At 39.1% G+C, this 20134-nt stretch overlaps 2 protein-coding genes and 1 long non-coding RNA gene across 3 annotated transcripts; all 3 read right to left on the bottom strand.

Moving 5' to 3' along the window:
- Positions 1-590: 590 nt before the first annotated feature.
- On the bottom strand, positions 591-896 carry LOC116193800 (putative lipid-transfer protein DIR1). Its single transcript, XM_031522545.1, has one exon. It carries the CDS (start codon positions 894-896, stop codon positions 591-593), a length of 306 nt encoding a protein of 101 aa, XP_031378405.1.
- Positions 897-9152: 8256 nt separating this feature from the next.
- Positions 9153-9458, bottom strand: LOC116193799 (putative lipid-transfer protein DIR1). The gene has a single exon (XM_031522544.1). The coding sequence runs from the start codon at positions 9456-9458 to the stop codon at positions 9153-9155; it is 306 nt and encodes a 101-aa protein (XP_031378404.1).
- A 6918-nt stretch (positions 9459-16376) lies between these two features.
- On the bottom strand, positions 16377-18446 carry LOC116195099. The gene is made up of 2 exons (XR_004154578.1): positions 17088-18446; positions 16377-16981 (listed from the first exon to the last, which is right to left on the bottom strand). It is a non-coding gene; the product is annotated as an uncharacterized LOC116195099 (long non-coding RNA).
- Positions 18447-20134: the final 1688 nt, after the last annotated feature.

The following is a 20134-nucleotide window of genomic DNA, read 5'->3' as shown; positions in this document are numbered from 1 at the left end:
ATGTACTATAGTAGTCAAGATCATGGCCAAATCAGTCCCCCAATGGAATTAGTCTAAACCAATATGCTGAAGAGATTTGTAGTCTCTCTGAAATTATGTTATATTAAAAACTTGTAAAAATCCAAAGAGAATGTAACGCAGTGGAGCGCGCTGTGCCTGGTAATCAAGAAGTTTTAGGTTCGATACACAGCGGATTATCTAGGTCCCTTTATAGCTAAGAAACTTGCAAAATATGCAAGAAATCAACTAATTGATAATTAAAATTTCAAGCTAAGTAATCTTATAGAACGGTACTACTGAGTAATTACAGAACTTTCATAGTGACTTTTATTGACCATTGCTTGCTTATTCATAGGCATCAGATCAACTAAAAGTTATCAGGCCAACTACTAGAATTGTAATAGAGCTTTAACTGATGATGGGCCTAATCACTTAGAACTGATCTGAGCCCAAACGAGCCTAATACTAGTCATACCAGAACCTTTATTAATTAAGATATTAAACCATCACCACACTTCATCATTGATCATTATTGTCGACGTTACTAGCTGTTGTTATGATCCCATCATCACGAACAACTAATCGATTGATTAGCAGCGGGAAGGAGGAGGATGAGAAAGGTGGCACTTGTCAGGGATCCGAAGGGCAAGCTTGGGGTCCACTCCAAGGGAAGGCAGCAAAGGCGAGTCTCGGTATGAGTAGAGGCAGCAAAAGTCGGCATGCTTCAGCGAAAAGCAGCATGCCGCCGTGGGTGGCGGTGGGTTGGGTGGCTTAGCTGCTGGCAGGCAAGACTGGAGCTCCGCGACGGTCACGTTGCAGACCGTCTGAGAGTTGGCCACAGCAGCCATAACAACCAGCAATACCGACATGATTATGATATTAAGGCGAGTATCCATATCCGTTTAGTTTGTTCTCGACCTATGTTTCTAATGCAATGCCTATATTATGGAATGGAGGTGAGAAGGATTGAGATTTCGGAATGGCTTATATAGGCAGACGGCGAATATATTTTGATGCAGATAGAAACAAACTTTTTTGACAAAATTAAAAATATTGGACAATCATGAAAAGATTACTAAATGAGCTTTTGGTTACCATAGCTGTCCCTTTTTCTAGAAAATGCTGTAAAACAATTTATGTATGTCATACCATCAGATTTAATCGGTGCACAGAGGTGCGGCCGGCTGCGGTCCTAATGGGCTTAAGAGAAGAGGAGGGAAATGATACAAAGAATCACACTGATGAAAATTATACTCGTAATCTCTTGGGTGTATACATCAATGGTCATTGGTACTGCTTATATGTTTAGGCCTTAGCCAAAGAGCTGAACACAGTTATCATCATAGGGAGATAGAATCATCCAATTAGGTCCTGCGATAAATCCAGTTAAAGTAAGGCCTTGTTCTTTTTTTTTTTTTGGGTAGATTTTCCTTAACTTACCATCTTAGAGCCATTGGGATAACTCTATGAGTGATAGCCTAATGGTTCCAAGTTCACTCCCATATGGTTTGGAGACCCGCAGGTCTCGAGTTCGAATTCCACCGGGGACATACACTAGGGTGGGCTCTTTGGCTTAGATTTGGGTTTATCTTCGAATTCTGTGAACTATACTAGGCCTCTGGTGGTGCTACGCGGTCAGGGCCAGTGTTTGCGCTGGTTGTTCAGTTCGTCTGGTATGTTCATGGTCAAACACGAGAGCTCGAACATTTCATAGTTGAGGACGGCAATGTTGTCATCACTGCTGCTCACCATTTTACCTAAAAAAAAAATCATGGGCCTCTTATGATCGAAATACATGCATATATGATTGTGAGCAATTAACATCATGTGAGATTTTCTAGTAATTGTGAGCTAAAATAATTTAGCAGTACGAACATTAGAGAAGTGTGTTGGGCGGCTATTCCTCTAAAATGATAAAGGCATGAGCCAAGCCGGCCAACATAAAAATGTCATCGACGAAAACATCTACCAAAGGTTACTTTTATGCGAATAGCATAGGCATCTACAAGGTTGGACATATGATGCTGATAGCATAGATATCTACAAGGTACAACAAAGTTTCCTTGCACTCTGTGCTGAGAAGAAAGAAGTTGCTTTCGTGCCAAAGTACATTTATCAAAACATAAAAGTTGAAGAACGAGGGTCGTGTATCCGTCTGCTTGTGCAGTTGATCTAAATTGGCTGGAAACTATTTCTCCATTGAGACAAGTGATCATATAAAGTGAATCAATTAGTACACAGCTGCCACTGGGGGGTCAGAATCTGAGTGCACATTCTGATTCAACTGCCACGCCTAAAATTTCACCATATATAATGTTCATATTTAGTAGTTCGTGGAACTTGTCTGGAATTTACACTATAATCTTACGTGGGGTTTGATAATCTTACATTTGGGGGGGTCAGAATCTGAGTGCACAATCTGATTCAACTACCACGCCTAAAATTTGACCATATATAATGTTCATATTTAGTAATTCGTGGAACTTGTCTGGAATTTACACTAAATAATCTTACGTGGGGTTTGATAACACCAAATTAGCACATAAATTAAATTTTGAACAATTAATTAAATTTAATTTGTTTGATAATACAAATTTAAATTCAACTTAATATAGTAAGTTATGCGGAAAAACCCTTCTTCGCTTACTACGAGATTTATGTCAGCTAGGGGTGTAAATGAGCCGAGCTTAGCCCAAATATACTAGGCTCGAGCTCAGCTCATTTATTAATTCGCGAGTTCGGGCCCAAGCTCGAGCTCGCGCGAGCCTAACTCTTTGAGCTTGGGCTCTGCTCATTATATTTAGCGAAGGTTAGCTTAGCTCATATAGGCTCTCCACGCTAGCAAAGCTCGACTCGTCCCAGGTTTGTGAGCTCGAGCTCGTATAGGCTCGTGAACTCGAGCTCGCATGGGCTTAAATTGGACTATCATAATAACTCATAATATATCTATATATATAACTTATACAAATATTTATATATAACCTACAAGAATATATATATATATATATATATTTAAAGCTAGTTTAGGCTCGTGAACTTCACGTATCGAATACCATTGAGCTCGGCTTGGCTCATTTAACTAGCGAGCTTGAGCCGAGCCAGGCTCGAGATTTATCAGAGCAAGTCAAATTTGAGCTTTCATGGAGCCAAGCTCGATCCGTTCATGAATGTTTCAGCTCGTTTGCACCCCTAATGCCAGCTTGTGCCTCAACCTCAATTTTTTTTTTCAATGCCTTTTTACCTTTTTCAGAATTTAATATTCTGACAAGCATGCTTTTGTATAACTTTTTCAAGAAGTTTAATTTCATTTTTCTATGGGAAAACTATACATTCCGTCCTCTAAATTTGGTTACATTTCGTCTTTTTTTTTTCTTGTTTACATCCTATTGCTTTAAATTCTTTTCTATTTCAGTCATTTTCCCTTTTCTTAGTCCATTTTCATCCAATTTGTTTGCCTACTTTTTCTATTTTCATCATTTTATCAAATTTTTTATTGGGAAAAATTTTAATTATGGTCCTCGAACATTTGTAGTTACTTTTCTCATTCTAATATTTTTTAGTTCATCCTTTTCTTAATATTAACCGTTTTGTTTCTTATAACTCTATTGCTTAATTTTCTATAAAAATGCCTGTAAGCACTTCGCTCCGGTCCGGACAAGGATCGTTGTTCGGGAAGCACATCAAATTAGAGAACCAACGAAGCACCTGATGATCGCCTGCAAGAAGACGAACTACCAATAATAAATAGATAAGTTCTCGAGTGCTAAGTGCTTAATTTTATCTATCAGTGCCTATTTTTAAAATTATACGAATTAATCGGTAATATTTCATTTTTTGAGAATGCGCATGTAAAATAGATTTTGAAATGTGACGGTCACTCTCCAAAGACCTTGTTTTAAAACTCAATTGTTCGTATTTTTCATATAAGAAGGCACGATAAATCTTCTTTGACTAAAATCCTTTGATTCATTGATTTTATTCAACACGGCAAGGATTTGAGACGGAGAAAAACGATATTCTCACGTAGCGAAAATATTCATGTCGGGATGGTCTCTACTTGGAAAATATTTTCTAAACCCGAGGATATTTTCTGATAATTGTTTTTCACTTAAATGTGCTTTAAAATTCTGAAAAGAGTGAAAATGTAATGTTTTTGAAAGTTTGAGGGCATGTATGTAAATTTTTGCTCAACCAAACCTGTTCAGTTCAACCGATTCAAGTTAGTTCTTATCAAGGTGGAATTTTAGGATAAGGGCACGGTTAGTTCTCACGTCCATGTACGGAGGCGTAATTACTAATAGCACCGCGCAATTGGTATCATTGCACGCGAGGCAGTTGCCCCAACGGATAGATTCAGATAGCTGGACCCGTTTAGAGCTCTCAAATTGCAAAAATTAAATTGCGTTTTCGTCCTTGAATTGTTGCTTCTTGCAAAACGACCCCTGACTCCCATGTGCATAGAAATAATGGTTTATTTTCAGCATTAAGAAGACTTTTGGCAATTCATATGTTGAAACTTTGCCAAAATAACTCCAAAATCCCTAATAACACCTATAGTTCATAGATATTTAGTAGAATTTGAAGAGCATGAGCCCGATTCTACTATTTCCGAGCTCAGGAGTCCGAACCATTGCCCGAACTAAGGTGAGAGGAGGTCTTGGACCTCTATCCAGAACTGAGGCCAAACTCTCTAGCTTGTGTCTTGGTTGTTACATGCTTAATTAGCTTAAATACGTATAGATTAGATGACTAGGTTGGTAAATTGAGTGAATTAGATCTTATTTAGGATTAATTGAGTAGTATCTTGCTTAATTAGAGTTAGACTTGGCTAATTGATCTTGATTGTACTCGAGAAAGACTAAATTCATGTTAATTGGACTTGATTTGGTGTTAATTGAGTAAATTTATGTATATTAGTTCTAATTAGTTGTAATTAGTCGATGTATGTGCTAAATAGGTTATAATTTAATCATGCTTAATTAATCATGACTGTATTCTGGTCGTGTGGTGATTTGGTCTAATTAGGCTTAAATCATGCGTAATTGGCTTAATCACGAACAAGGCTATGAGTAATTAGGCTCGAATTAGCTTAATTATGTGAAATTAGCATGAAATTGGGCTTTAATCTGAAATTTTATGTAAAATAGGCTTAGGGGAGCTAATTTAATGATTTATTACTTGATTAAGTCTAATTAGTCTTAACTGGCTCTAAATTGACCTCTTACGCATGCTGGAAATTTTATGCTGAATTGACCCGAGTCCTAATTGATTGAATTAGGGGTTCATTAGGCTCAATTAGGTGTTAATTATGTTGAGTATTCATTCGACTTGTGTAATAAGACTTAATTGTGGACAATTCTTTCAATTTGTGCTTCAATTGATGTATGGAGATCATGAATGTATGAATGATGTGTCGGGCCAAGTGGATTAGGGTCCAATTGAGTCCAATTTCACTTAATTAGAGTCTAATTAGGAGTAATTAGACCATTTTTAGTGAATTTGACTTAATTAGTGTATTGGCCTTAGGAATTGGAATCCAATCGAGTCTAATTGAATGTCTTTAGGCTTGATTAATGTGGATAGCAGCCTTTGTGAGTGTTGGCCGAATTTGTGTGTGTATAATTGAGTCAAAATTGGTCAGACCGTGAAAATTTCATGTTAATTTGTAATAATCATGTATATTTGACTTAATTACAGGGGTCTAGGGGTAATTAGATACAATTAGGATGTCTTAGACTCTTAGGAAGGTCTTCATAACCTTGAGGGCAGATCATTAGCACCCTGGATCCCCTAAATTGGATTAGTCAACCACTTGACTTAATCAGATTAATAATACGATTTATTATGTGAAAATGAATAATCATATACATTGACATGTGTCACAGAGATTAAGAGTAATCAACCCACTAATTGAGTCTTAGGATTCAAATTGAAGGTCAAATTGATCTTAAGGGATTAGGATCACCTTTTATTTGTAGAATTTTAGGGATTAATGGCTAATTCACGTAAATATGGTCATGTTAGTGAAATTGGGTAAAATCGAAAAACCATAAATAAAATAAGTAGACATAGGAAATTAACTTAGAATTTTTTTAAGGTTAGGGCCCTAGGCCCATTTTCCTCCTTTGGGCCTTAGCCCATTTCTAGGCCCACTCGGCTCGTTGTGTGAATGTTGACATGAATGTATGGCCAATGTATAATTGGCCTGAAGGTATGGCCATTTTCATTCTTTCTTGGCCCGAATGTATGGCCCATTTTGAGTCGGACTAAATAATTGTATAAGCACATGTATCATGCGGAGTCTGTGATTCATTCTTTGATTTCCTTGAACATTCGTGAATGTAGACCCGACCTTAGGATTAAATAACTCGAATTTACTGAATAAAAAGAATTAGAACTCTTAAGAGCCCATGAGTGTACCGAAATGGCGATTTATTGGCTAGCGGTCCTCTAATCTCGTAACAACGCCCCCGGACTGATTCTCTTGTTAGAAAGACCGACTCAAACTTAAATCATTAGGCGGTTAGTATCCTCATCCCGTATGTGACTTTAGGTGGCTCACCGGCCAATTTCATCTCAATCAGAGATGAACTGATGTTTCGATCGAGGTTTCGTCTCACGCTATGTGCTGTCCGGTCTGGTTTGAATTCTGGCATGTTCTTCTGCAGATCAACCACTTATTTGCTGCTGCCGTGCTATGTCGTTCTCCGTTGGTTGGCTGCTCCCTTGCAGTCCATGCTTAATCTTGGGTCAATTAAAGACCCGGTTAAAACCCAATAAAATTGAGCCAGTCTCTTGCTATAAATCCCCCTCCCGACTATTTGGGGTCTCTCTGTTCAGGCAATACCATCAATCCTCAAGGTCGGGCTTTTTCCCTCCACCTTCGTGAGGCAAAATCTTCAAAGCTTGTGGTTTCCATACTTGATCTTCTAGGTAGACCCTCTGCTTGTACTTGTTGAGCATGCTGCTTCACCCCTTCGTTCATAGGTATCTCAACAACTGCAGGCTCTTCATCTATAGGAGGAATAACATATTTGTAGGATCAACTCTACTCGTGAGCGATAATCAACGAACATTGTGAAAGCTTTCACTTTTCACGGCTAAACTGAGTGCCATATCCTTCTTCATGAATCTGTCCTGCATCCTCTAATTTTCCTATCTCCCCCTCAATGAGAATTTCAAATCCCGTTGTGAACCTTCATCTTGAGCACACAGAAAAAATCCAACTTCGTCAAACTTGAAACTCTAATACCACCTATTGGGAACAGATCATCAAATACCTACATGCAGCGAGTAGTTCTTTCCTGGTGTTGTGTTATCAAAATAGGATCTAAAAGCAAGTAATAAGGAAGGTAGAGCAGCACTGAGATTTTTAATATGGAAAACCCCAACGTGGGAAAAATCACTGGACCAACTCTAGCCCAACTCCACTAAATCAATAGTAGCTGTACATAGTTTCTCATCAAGGATAATCCCTTGGATTAACCCTAATTCAAGAGGAAAAAAACCTTTCTTGGATTACCAAAAGGAAATCCATTGCCCAGATAGAGGGAATTATAAATTCAGGCAAAATAGCACCTACAAAGCTCAAATAAAAATTTTGACCGTTCAAAAGCTAGCCCCATATGTCATGAAGCCGTTGCCCAAATTTCGTACCAATCAGAGATGATTTGGCATTCCGATCGAGGTTTGATCTCGCACTGCAGCGCCCATTCTGGTCCGAATTCAGCCACTTATTTGCTGTTGCCTTTCTGTGCCGTTCTCTGCTGGTTGGCTGTTCCATTGTAGCCTCTATTCGGCTGCTCTACAGCAAGTGATTTGCTGCCTCCTTTCTCGATTATATCACTGAGAAAGAGAAATCCTATGTTGAATCTTGGGCTAATTAAAGACCTGATTAAAGTCCAATAAAATTGAGCCCGTTTCATCCTCCAAATAGGAGAGATAAACCCAACATCTTACAAGGTCAATTTCTGGTATGGTTTTGTTTCAAGCTAAAACCCGAATGAAATTGAAAGCGGACACCTCTGTCATAGGCTAGCGAGTTGAAGTGAGTCGACGGCCAATTTATCACCTCATATAGTAGCCACCCGTATATGTAAATGAACAATACCCTCAGTGGTCTCAAACAGATATATGTGCCCTGGGATGTCTCTGTCTAATGGTGATCCGTATTTCTATTTTTGGTTATACGAGAGGACTACCGGCCCAATATAGGAAAATGAAAGCTAAAGAGATCGGTACATGAAATCTCACTAATCGAACTCTAAATCCTTTCATTCCCAATGTGGGCATAAGTCATTATATTACACCCCTCTCTCCCAAGAGTAGGTGATTTAAATTTCACTCTTAGATGTTAACCCTTTTTTCTGGGCAGTACTCTTTAGATGTTAACTTAGGCCTCAGATGGGACGAAAAATTATGCCATCGTCCCTTTATTTGGAACAACAAAGATACTTCCAAAATCAACATCACAGTTTGTGGTCCTATGTCCTTATCTTTTCCTCCCTTCAATATGAAAAGCTGTGAACAGATGTACTATAGTAGTCATGATCAAGGCCCAATCAGTCCCCCAAGGAATTAGTCTAAACCAAAATGCTGAAGATATTTGTAGTCTCTCCGAAATTATGTTATATTAAAAACTTGTAAAAATCAAAAGAGGACATAATGCAGTGGTGTATGCTCCGCCTGATAATTAAAATGTTTCAGGTTCAATACTCAGCGGGGCTATCAATTTCCCTTTATTAGCTAAAAAAACTTGCAAAATATACAAGCGATCAACTAATTGATAATTAAAACTTCAAGCTAAGTAATCTTATAGAACTGTACTACTGAGTAATCATAGAACTTGCATAGTAACTTTTATTGACCATTGCTTGCTTATTCATAGTCATCAGATCAACTAAAAGTTATCAGGCCAACTACCAGAATTGTAATAGACTACTAGAATTGTAATAGAGCTTTAACTGATGATGGTCCTAATAACTTAAAATTGATCTGAGCCCATACGAGCCAAATACGAGTCATACAAGTATCATGGTAGAACCTTTATTAATTAAGATATTAAACCACCAACACACTTCATCATCGATCATTATTGTCGATGTTACTAGCTGTTGTTATTATCCCATCATTACGAACAACTAATCGATTGATTAGCAGTGGGAAGGAGGAGGATGAGAAAGGTGGCACTTGTCAGGGATCAGAAAGGCGAGCTTGGGGTCCACTCCAAGGGAAGGCAGCAAAGGCGAGTCTCGGTATGAGTATAGGCAGCAAAAGTCGGCGTGCTTCAGCGAAGCGCAGCATGCCGCCGTGGGTGGCGGTGGGTTGGGTGGCTTAGCTGCTGGCAGGCAAGACTGGAGCCCCGCGACAGTCGCATTGCAGACCGTCTGGGAGTTGGACACAGTAGCCATAACAACCAGCAATACCGACACGATTATGATATTGAGGCGAGTATCCATATCCGCTTATTTTGTTCTCAACCTATGTTTCTAATGCAATGCCTATATTATGGAATATTGCAGGTGAGAAGGTTTTGAGATTTCCAATGGTTTATATAGGCAGACGGCGAATATATTTTGATGCAGATAGAAACAAACTTTTTCGACCAATTAAAAATATTGGACAATCATGAAAAGATTACTAAATGAGCTTTTGGTTACCATAGCTGTCCCTTTTCTTGAAAATGCTGTAAAACAATTTATGTATGTGACCCCATCAGATTTAATCGGTGCACAGAGATGCGGCCGGCTGCGGTCCTAATAGGATTAACAGAAGAGGAGGGAAATGATAAAAAGAATCAAACTGATGAAAATTATACTCATAATCTCTTGTGTGTATACATCAATTGTCATTGGCACTGATTATTCTTTCAGGCCTTAGCCAAAGAGCCGAACACAGTTATCATCATAGGGAGATAGAATCTTCTAATGAGGTCCTGCGACAAATCCAGTTAAAGTAAGGCCTGTTCTTTTTTTTCTTTTGGGTAGATTGTCCTTAACTTACCATCTTAGCGCCATTGGATAACTCTGGTTCTAGATATGGTATTAGCATCATCCCTTTAGGAATCAATAGGTCTCTTATTGATTACCTTAACTAAACTCATGGGCCTCTTACCATCAAGGGTGATGACCTATTGGTTCCAAGAACACTCGCATCTGATTTGGAGACCCCCAAGTTTCGAGTTCAAATCCACCTAGGGACATATGCTAGGGTGGACTTTTGGCTTGGGCCCGGGGTCATCTCCGACTTCTATGAAATATACTAAGTCTCTGGTGTTGCTACGCTGACGGGTCAAGTACTTGCACTGGTTGTTCAGTTCGCCTGATATGTTCACGGTTGAACACAAGAGCCCAAACATTATGTAGTGGGCTGCGAAAATGTTGCCATTACTACTGCCCACCATTTTACTTATAAAAAAAAACTCATGGGCATCTTATTATCGAAAATGCATACACGTTACTCAATAAATTCCATAAATACATGCATATATGATTATGAGCAATTAACATCATTTGAGATTTTCTTGTAATTGTGAGCTAAAATAATTTGGCAATACGAACATTAGGGATATGTGTTGGACGGCTATTCCTCTAAAATGATAAAGGCATGAGCCAAGCCGACCAACAAAAAAATGTCATAGACGAAAACATCTACCAAAGGAAGGTTACTTTGATGCGGATAGCACAGGCATCTACAAGGTTGGACATATGATGCTGATTGCATAGATATCTACAAGGTATAACAAAGTTTCCTTGCACTCTGTGCTGAGAAGAAAGAAGTTGCTTTCGTGCCAAAGTACATTTATCAAAACATAAAAGTTGAAGAACGAGGGTCGTGTATCCGTCTGCTTGTGCAGTTGATCTAAATTGGCTGGAAACTATTTCTCCATTGAGACAAGTGATCATATAAAGTGAATCGATTAGTACACAGCTGCCATTGGGGGGTCAGAATCTGAGTGCACATTCTGATTCAGCTACCATACCTAAAATTTCACCATATATAATGTTCATATTTAGTTGTTCGTGGAACTTGTCTGGAATTTACACTCTATAATCTTACGTGGGGTTTGATAATCTTACAAATTGAGGGGTCAGAATCTGAGTGCACAATCTGATTCAACTGCCACGCCTAAAATTTCACCATATAAAATGTTCATATTTAGTAGTTCGTGGAACTTGTTTGGAATTTACACTATAATCTTACGTGGGGTTTGATAATCTTACATTTGGGGGGTCAGAATCTGAGTGCACAATCTGATTCAACTACCACGCCTAAAATTTCACCATATATAATGTTCATATTTAGTAATTCGTGGATCTTGTCTGGAATTTACACTCTATAATCTTACATGGGGTTTGGTAACACCAAATTAGCACTTAAATTAAATTATGAACAATTAATTAAATTCAATTTGTTTGATAATACAACTTTCAATTCAACTTAATATAGTATGCTATGTGGAAAAACCCTTGCTCGCTTACCACAAGATTTATGCCTGCTAGGGGTGTAAATGAGTCGAGTTGAACCCAATATACTAGGCTTGAGCTCGGCTGCTCGGCTAATTTATTAATTCCTGAACTCGGGCCGGAGCTTAAGCTCGTGCGAGCCTAACTCTTCGAGCTTGGGCTCAGTTCATTGTATTTAGTGAAGGCTCGGATTGGCTCATATAGGCTCAACACGCTAGCAAAGCTCGACTCGTTTAAGGCTTGTGAGCTCGAGCTCATATAAGCTCGTATAGGCTTGTGAACTCGAGCTCGCATGGGCTTGAATTGGACTACTGTAATAACTCATAATATATATATATATGTATATATATATATATATCTTATACGAATATATAAATTAAAAGAATATATATATATATATATATATATATAAAGCTCGTTTAGGCTCGTGAGCTCCACGAACCAAATAACATTGAGCTCGGCTCGGCTCGTTTATTTGACGAGCTTGAGCCGAGCTAGGCTCGAGATTTATAAGAGCAAGCCAAATTTGAGCTTTCATGGAGCCAAGCTCAAACCGTTCGTGAATGTTTCGGCTCATTTACACCCCTAATGCCAGCTTGGGCCTCAACCTCAATTTTGTTTTTTTTCAATGCCCTTTTACCTTTTTCAAAGTTTAATATTATGACAAGCGTGCTTTTGTATAAAATTTTCAAGAAGTTTAATTTCATTTTTCTATGGAAAAATTATACAATTCGTCCTTAATTTGGTTACATTTCGTCTTTTTTCTATTTTTTTATTTGTTTACATCCTATTGCTTTAAATGCTTTTTTATTTCAGTCATTTTCTCTTTTTTTGGTTTTTTTTCATCCAATTCATTTGCCTATTTTTTTTTTTCTATTTTCGTCATTTTATCAAACTTTTTATTGGCAAAAATTTTAATTATGGTCCTCAAACTTTTGTAGCTATTTTTTTAATCCCAATTGTTTTTTAGTTGATCCTTTTCTTAATATTAATCGTTTTGTTTTTCATAACTCTACTGCTCAATTTTCTATAAAAATGCCTGTAAGAACCTCGTTCCGGCCTGGGCTAGGATCATTGTTCGTGAAGCACATCAAATCAGAGAACCAATGAAGCACCAGACGATCCCCCGTAAGAAGACGAACTACCAAGAATAAATATATAAGTTCTCGAGTGTTAAGCGCTTAATTTTATCTATCAATGCTTGTTTTCAAAATTATATGACTTAATCGGCAATATTTCCTTTTCCGAGGAACCGCAAGTAAAATGGATTTTCAAATGTGACACTCACTCTTAGAAGACCTTGTTTTAAAACTCAATTGCTCGTATTTTTCATATAAGAAGGCACTATCAGTACCTCGTTTTGGTCCACCGGCACTCGAGGACTGTTGATACATTCACTACTTTTGAACTCATGGGCATTTTCTTAATTTAACTCTAATTTCATATTCTAAGAAAAATTACTCTGCGAGACGTCTTCGGCCTTTACGTGGATCAAGTTCGATTTTCAAATTCAAAACAATATTCCAGGCTAGAAAATATTTCTCTGCATAATATTGATCCCCGAATTTTTCTGAATACAATGGTGGTTCCGAATCATTTTTCGAATGTCCGTTTGAAAAGCTGAGAATTTCAGGCATTACGTGCATCAATTTCGATTTTTAAAAAAATTGGGGACGATACTCGGGACTGAAGAATATTTCTCTACATAATATCGATCCTTAAATTTTTCTTAACACAATGGTGGTCCCGAAACGTTTTCAAGTATCTGATTTTAAAGATTGAATTTCGAAAATAATCTAGTAATTATGACCGATGCAGGTCGGGCATTCGACGTTGATTTGTATCGAAATTCGATCTTCGTCAATGCAAATTGGAGTTCTCAAGGAGCCGATTATTTTTCGAATTTCTCAATTTTGAAGTTTTCTTTCCGAAAATGTCAACGGATTTTGAGAAAATGAAAAAGACGCGCGTACGAGTAAATATATATATATTTAAAAAAAAAGTGTCAGGATGATCAGCCTGGGCGATCCCCCATGAAACCTGCCCCTCTGCATTCCCTTCCTTCTCACTTTCCTTCCACGACTGCAACTCCCGTACGAGCTTCCCGAAGCCGTATCTCGAAGCTTACACCAAACCTCTTGACAATAGCGTGGGCAAGGTATGAGACTCAAAACCTTGATGGCATGACTAAATTCCCTTGTCTCTCGGCTTTGGCATTCATATGGTTCTAAGGAAAACCGAAATGATGAACCAATTTATTTGTTTGATCACAGTTAAAGAATATTCGGAATAAAACATGGAACTAATCTACTTCAATAGGGACAATTCGTGAGAGGTGTTGATTTTATGAAGTTGACGTTTGAATGGTATTGTATGTTCATGAGGTTCGTTAACGGAATCGACCAAACACTACCTATTTGCCTATTTGCACTCTGCCACTCTTTTTTTTTCTTTTTTAATGAAAAAAAACAGAGAACGAAGAATGAAAGGAATGAAGTATGCGTGTATGAATGTATATATGTGTTCTGGCCATTTGAAATTGGATACTACAAAAAAAAAAGAAAGAGAGAGAGAGAAAGGGATTACTGATGATTGCTTGGCTTAAGAGAAGAAATGAATCACATTGCGATGTCTCAGCGCAGCAAATGGGATTTGAGATATTAGTTGGAGTCAATTTGCTTAATAAAAATGGGAAATTGCATGAAAATGGTTTAGTTTAATTAGGATCACGCAGGTTAATGTTTGAAATCGGAAGTCATGATCCACTCGAGCTAAAAACCGATAAATTAAATGTTGATGTGAATTTGCATTCCCATGATTTGTGTGTTTGGATGAGTTCCTTGTCATTTTTTATTAAAATCTCACACAAATTGAATTAATCATAAAAACTCGGGTTAAAATCAGTTTTAATTTCGAGACGGTCGGGAATTAGAGTTCTCATCAAGTGGTCCATCCATGGCTGGCTTAACGGCTTGAAACCCGCAAACCAAAGCATTCGGTAAGTCATTTAATTTAATTGTTTCCACACATGTTGTAATTGGGACGGTCTACTCGGCTAATTGATCGACTCGACATTTCAATGAAGTACATGAACTGGTTAATAATTTGTAATCGAGTCGATAAATCATGAACCGATAATCGTGCCCTTTTCCAAACTCACTTTTTTTTACAAATACCGAGGCATGTGGTCCGGGTAGCATGGATATCTAAGGACTTCCTGACTCGAGTCTAGACTCGATTTGATGTGGCTCAAGTCAGAATATGGGAGTCCTTCCTAGACCACTTCTGAACAGACCGACTAGTCTTCCGGCTCCCTCTGGGTTTACATATGACCCTGGTAGATTCAAGGGATCGGTCGACTCTGGTTATTGGCCGAGGTGACCCGCAACACGCAACCTCCTTTTTTGTAAAATATTTTTTCAGTGTCAAGGGCAAGATTATTAGTTTATGATTTACTGACAACTCTAGGGTTAGAGTAATCGAAATACTCCGAGTCACGGGTAAAGATGGGCAACCTGTGCAGGCACAAGTCTTATATGTATATCACTTTTTATCCAACCAAAGTGTTTCTGTCATTTTAACATAGTACAAATATGTTTCTCTCAAAAACAGAAAAAGGACTCAGATGGCACGTACACCGACTCGATGGACTGTTGTTGAAGACGGTTTGTAGGTTGGCATAAAGGCATAGCACAGTACATGGTTTGGTATTTCAGGGATCGTGCTACCTAAGGACGAGGGCCTCCGACTCAAGGGCGTGAATTCCTTGAAATCGAGCGGATTCTTTTCAAGGCCGAGACAGCAGTCGAACTGCATGCTATACCCTACTTCGAACCCCTATCTAACCTACGTTTCCTAATACTGGTCGTGGGATGCGACCCATAGGAACTTAAAAGCTAGCATGATATGTAATGCATGTGTAGAAAATAAATGTGTGGAAATAAATAAGCTGTAAATGCAAGAAGGCGATAAATAAGCAAGCAAACAAGTGGAATTGAGCCCGAACCCTCTAAATGTCCCTAGTGAAGTAGCCAAGCTGTGCGGACCTGAATTTCGTCTCGTCAAGGCCCGCATGCATGCATGTTGAACGCGCGACTTGGGAGTATCCACCTTCCCGTGGGGACGCGTAACGGACACACGTGAGAAGGAGTCGCCACTACCTATTTTCGACCCGAAGGTTGAGGGCCGATGAGTAGCTCGGGTCTAGAGGTAAGGGTACACCTAGATGTAAAGGCACATGGTCATACGAACCTGAAGTTTTGAGTTCGGGGGTTCTATTACATGCGGGCCTATATCTCGCACGTCCTTTTGATACTCTACTTGTCTAAAGCTTGTCTGTTTTATATTTATTTACCGCCTTGATTAGGGTGCACTCATCACACTCGTTTTGACATTGTAAATGCGTAGAACCGACTGGTTCGATTCAAGAGACCAAAAGAAGAGCGAATCTTTGGGTCAAAGGATCAGTCTATCGTCCTCATGCTTCAGCTGACCAGATCGTGATGGTTGGTTCACCGTGTGGTCCTGTCCCATTACTCACGTGGACCCATTCGTCCTAAGGGCCCAAGAGCCAACTCAACTGGTCGGTTCACATTCGGCCAATATTCTGCTCATGCGCACTGTGTAGTTTGAAAGACCGTAATGAAAATCAAGGCTATGCAGGTGACACGCACTCGTTGTGTATAGGGCCATTGGACCCTGTGATCGATGGTTGGGGCGTTGAACTCCATGTGGACCATGTCCTAGGGAGTCAAGCTCGACCCGCAAGAAAGGCAGATAAAACAGGTAAAGTCTGGTTTAATTATTAGACCGATTCATGCTATTCTCATCCGAGAGACACATTTCACGTCTTCATAATTCATGCAAGTATTAAATCGACAACATGACAATAACAAAAAAATACGAAACCAGTGCCGCCATAATCTCGTAAATTTCAAACAAACATTCAAGCATGCATAACAATATGAGATTTAACGGAATCAATAAAACAATACCGGTTCATACTGAAACATGCATGGAAATCAGTATGGGATCGCCTTATCACCCCATAATACTTGAAAATTAAAAGACCTAGATCCTCTAAATCGTAACAAAGTTATACCTGTGCCTCGGGACGAAAAACTAAGTCGGAAAATGTCTCGGGAGAAGGAAGAACCAATCGGGTCAATCAGGTGACCCGATTGGGAGAAATAGATCCGATTGGCACATGAACAAAAGCAAGGATTTTCGAGGAGTTTTCTCGGAGTTAGCATGGTGGTTCGGGATCGCCAAGGGACTCATGAATATGGTTGTGGGTGGCTCGCAGCGAACCAAAACCTGTGGTGACTCGAAATTGCAAGAAAATAAACCGGTTAGCATAAAATAGACCCTACTAGAGACAAACAGACCCGAGAGAGAAAAGCGGGTCTCAAGGAAGCTCGGGGCATTTTCTTGGAGTAGGCACGAGGGTTCTTCACTCCCAGGGACCCCTAAACATGGTGATGGGCGGCATTCGACAAGCAAAGATCTTGTTTGACCTGAAAACAATAAAGAAAACCGATAAAGTGTAAAGGAAATCCGAAAAAGAAAAGAGGGGAAAGGAAGTGGTTTGAGCGACGATATTGTTCGTGGCTCTTGAATGACCTTGGAACGTGGCTGGAGATGGCTCATGGGTCCACGGGTCGTTGGTTGATTCGCCTTGGTCGTGGAAGGGACGAACTCGTCGTGAAACCGGAAAAACACCTAGGGATCTGGTTCTGGAAACTGCTGGAACGAGATGTTGGAGGCCTCAAATGGAGAAACCAACCTTACCAATGGACTCGGGAGGTTGAAAACTAGTAGGCATGTAGTTTGTTTTGTGTTCAGGATAAGTCGGGATGAAGAAAACACCTAGGAATTGGGAAAACTCGGGGGACACCCGAATCTGGACAGTGCTGGAATGATGGGAAGGAGACCTCAAATGGAAAAACTAACACCACCAATGGACTTGGAAGGTCAAAAGTAGGTGGGGTATGTAGTTTTTTTGGGGCTTGGGTGAAGATGGATGGGCGGTCGCCGAAAAACGGCGTTTTTCCGACAATAACGGTTTTTCTCTGCTCTCTCTTCTGCAGCTCTTTCCTTGGACCAATTCCTCTTTTCTCTTCTTCTTCTCCTTCCGTTCTCCCTATGTTCAAACTTGTTGAATGGATCTGTGAATCAATGAGGGTTTCGGGCAAGAGAGGAAAGAAAGGTTTTTTATCGGAAAGTTGTACAAAAACCGGGAAAATCTTAATAAGCTTCCTCTTTCTCTTCCCCAGCAGAATTTGGCCGAATTCTTGGCCTCCTTCTTTTGTATTTTCAGCTAAATTATGAATGAGTAATGAATGGAGGAATGTAAAGTTGGAAGGGAAGTGTAAGACCAGAAAATTATCGCAAGACGGGAAAGTCGTTGATGTAGTAGTCTTTCTTCCTTTCTTTCTTTCTTTTTGCAGCTGCCCCTCTTTTCCTCTAATGCTGGCCAAATTCATCATCTCCCCTTGCTTAAATCAATGTGATCATATTAAAGAAAGAGCAAGCTTGGAAGGATTTTTAGATGGGCAATTATTGAATGGGATTGAAGGCCATTTAAAAACAAGTCAAAGAGAGGTATATTTCGGCCATAATGAGCTGAACTGAATGGGGAAGATTCGGCCATGTCTAGCTAAAATGAATGAGGGAGTTTGAATGGTAGAGCAAGCTTGGAAGGATTCTTTGAATAGCAAGTGAGTGAATGTGAATTGAAGGCCATTGAAGACCGGTTAAAGAGGGAAGGATTCGACCATGTAGAAAAGAAAGCAAGGGGAAAGAGTGTCTTGAAAGGAAAAGAGTAGGATTGGAAGGAGGGCTCAAAAATGGAAGAATGAAAGAAAAGTTGGAAAAAAAATTAAATGGAGATTAAATGGAAAGACAGATTTCGGCCAAGAAGAGAAAATAGGAGATAAAGTGACCAAATGTAGAATAAAATGGGAAGGGGGGGACTTATATGTGAGTTGATGGGGAATATGGATAAAAATGTGGTAGATTAGGAAAGAGTGGAATTAATTTGCAAATAAAGAATGAGACTAGTTTGTGAATAACAAAAGAATAGGGGCTAGTTTGTAAATAACAAAAATAACGGGGATAGTTTGTAAATGATAAAAAAGGGATGGTTGGTAAACAATAAAAGGAATGGGCTAGTTTGCAAAGAAAATGACTAGATTGCAAATAAAAAAAGAAAGAGCGTTAGATTGCAAATATTAAAGGATAATGCTAGTTTGCAAATAAAATAAAAGAATGGAGAAGTGGTTGTGGGTCCCTTATGGATTCAAGAGATGTTGGAGAAGTTTGGGTCACAATCAATTGCACATTCCAATTTTATAACCCAAAAGACAAGGTATTGTTGGTGTGTGCAAGAAGGCGATCCCGACGAGCCTGATATTAGTTTATCATGACTTGATGCATTGGGAGCTTGGAAGCCGATTTTGTCCGGTTTGGGTGACCGGAGTAAAATTAACTATTTGTTTTGGGATGTTCTGTCATTCTTCTGTAAACTCTATGGGAGGCCCTGAAACCTTTCTCTGTCATCATGCCCCTTGAGACGCCTGGTCGACCTTGTCAATCTTACCATGAATAGTAAACCGACTTTGTCTGGTCATCTTCTATTGAAGCTCTAATTATGGCCTGGTTGGTTATCAAGAATCTTTGCAGAAATCGGTGGACCAAAACGGGGTGCTGACAATCACAAAACAGAACAACTTAAAACAAACCCATACACTCAGTGCTTGACAACAGATATCATGTATGTCGAGTTCTTTTTAAGCAAAGCCGAATGCTACATGCCCTTACAAGGCTGCCCATAGTCGATTTTCATCAATACGTCTTTTCATTTGTTTTTTTTTGGTCTGTTTAGGATAGAAACATATTTGCCAAGCAACCCCCGATCATTATCTGATAATCACGTAAACGTGACATTCACACCAATTATCTATTTTATCTGTTTTCACTTGTTTTTGTGAGTTTTATCTGTTTTTATCTGTTTTCATCCGCTTTTATCTGTTTTTATATGTTTTCGTCCACTTTTGTGACGGTTCAAGTCCGAACCCATAGGATATGATTCACACGGGGTCCAACGCCCCAACTATAGTGCAGTATGGGGTCTAGCCTCGAGTCACCGTTTCGACCCTAGTAGTATTCAAATGGAGGATGACTCGGGTCGGGATGCGCGAAATGAGGGTAGACAATCACTCAGGAGCTCGACCGGTCTCACGGCTATCTGAAGGACCACTTGGTCCTCTTGCGACCCGTTGGTTCGGTCAAACCCGGCTCTCATGAGCCGACATCACATTAATTTTGATTTCGGTCTTTCCAAAACTCCCGGTGAGTACGAGCGAAATATTGGCCGAATGTGAGTCGACGGGGATCCATTTATTGTAATTCATATTTATTATTTGAGAGTACATTATAGGGTAAATTACAAAAAAAACCTAAGTATTGTAAAATGTCTCAGTTTTGTCCTAAATTTTGTTTTGTAACAGAAAAAACCATAAGTTTTCTAAAATGTTTCAAAAATAATCTCCGTTATAACTTCCGTCAATTTTTACCTACGTGGACTGTTAAAGGGACCCACCATCAGCAATAAAAATTGACGGAAGTTCTAACGGAGGTAATTTTTTAGACATTTTAGAAAACTTGGG

This window comes from Punica granatum, chromosome 2 (genome assembly GCF_007655135.1).
Source record: "Punica granatum isolate Tunisia-2019 chromosome 2, ASM765513v2, whole genome shotgun sequence".
Lineage (NCBI taxonomy): Eukaryota > Viridiplantae > Streptophyta > Magnoliopsida > Myrtales > Lythraceae > Punica > Punica granatum.
Note: the sequence above shows the minus strand (reverse complement) of the source record. Positions and strands in the feature narration are given on the sequence as shown.

Bases quoted from the DNA above. Each gene is read 5' to 3' on its own strand.
- LOC116193800 (XM_031522545.1), bottom strand. From the start codon at position 896: ATGGATACTCGCCTTAATATCATAATCATGTCGGTATTGCTGGTTGTT.
- LOC116193799 (XM_031522544.1), bottom strand. From the start codon at position 9,458: ATGGATACTCGCCTCAATATCATAATCGTGTCGGTATTGCTGGTTGTT.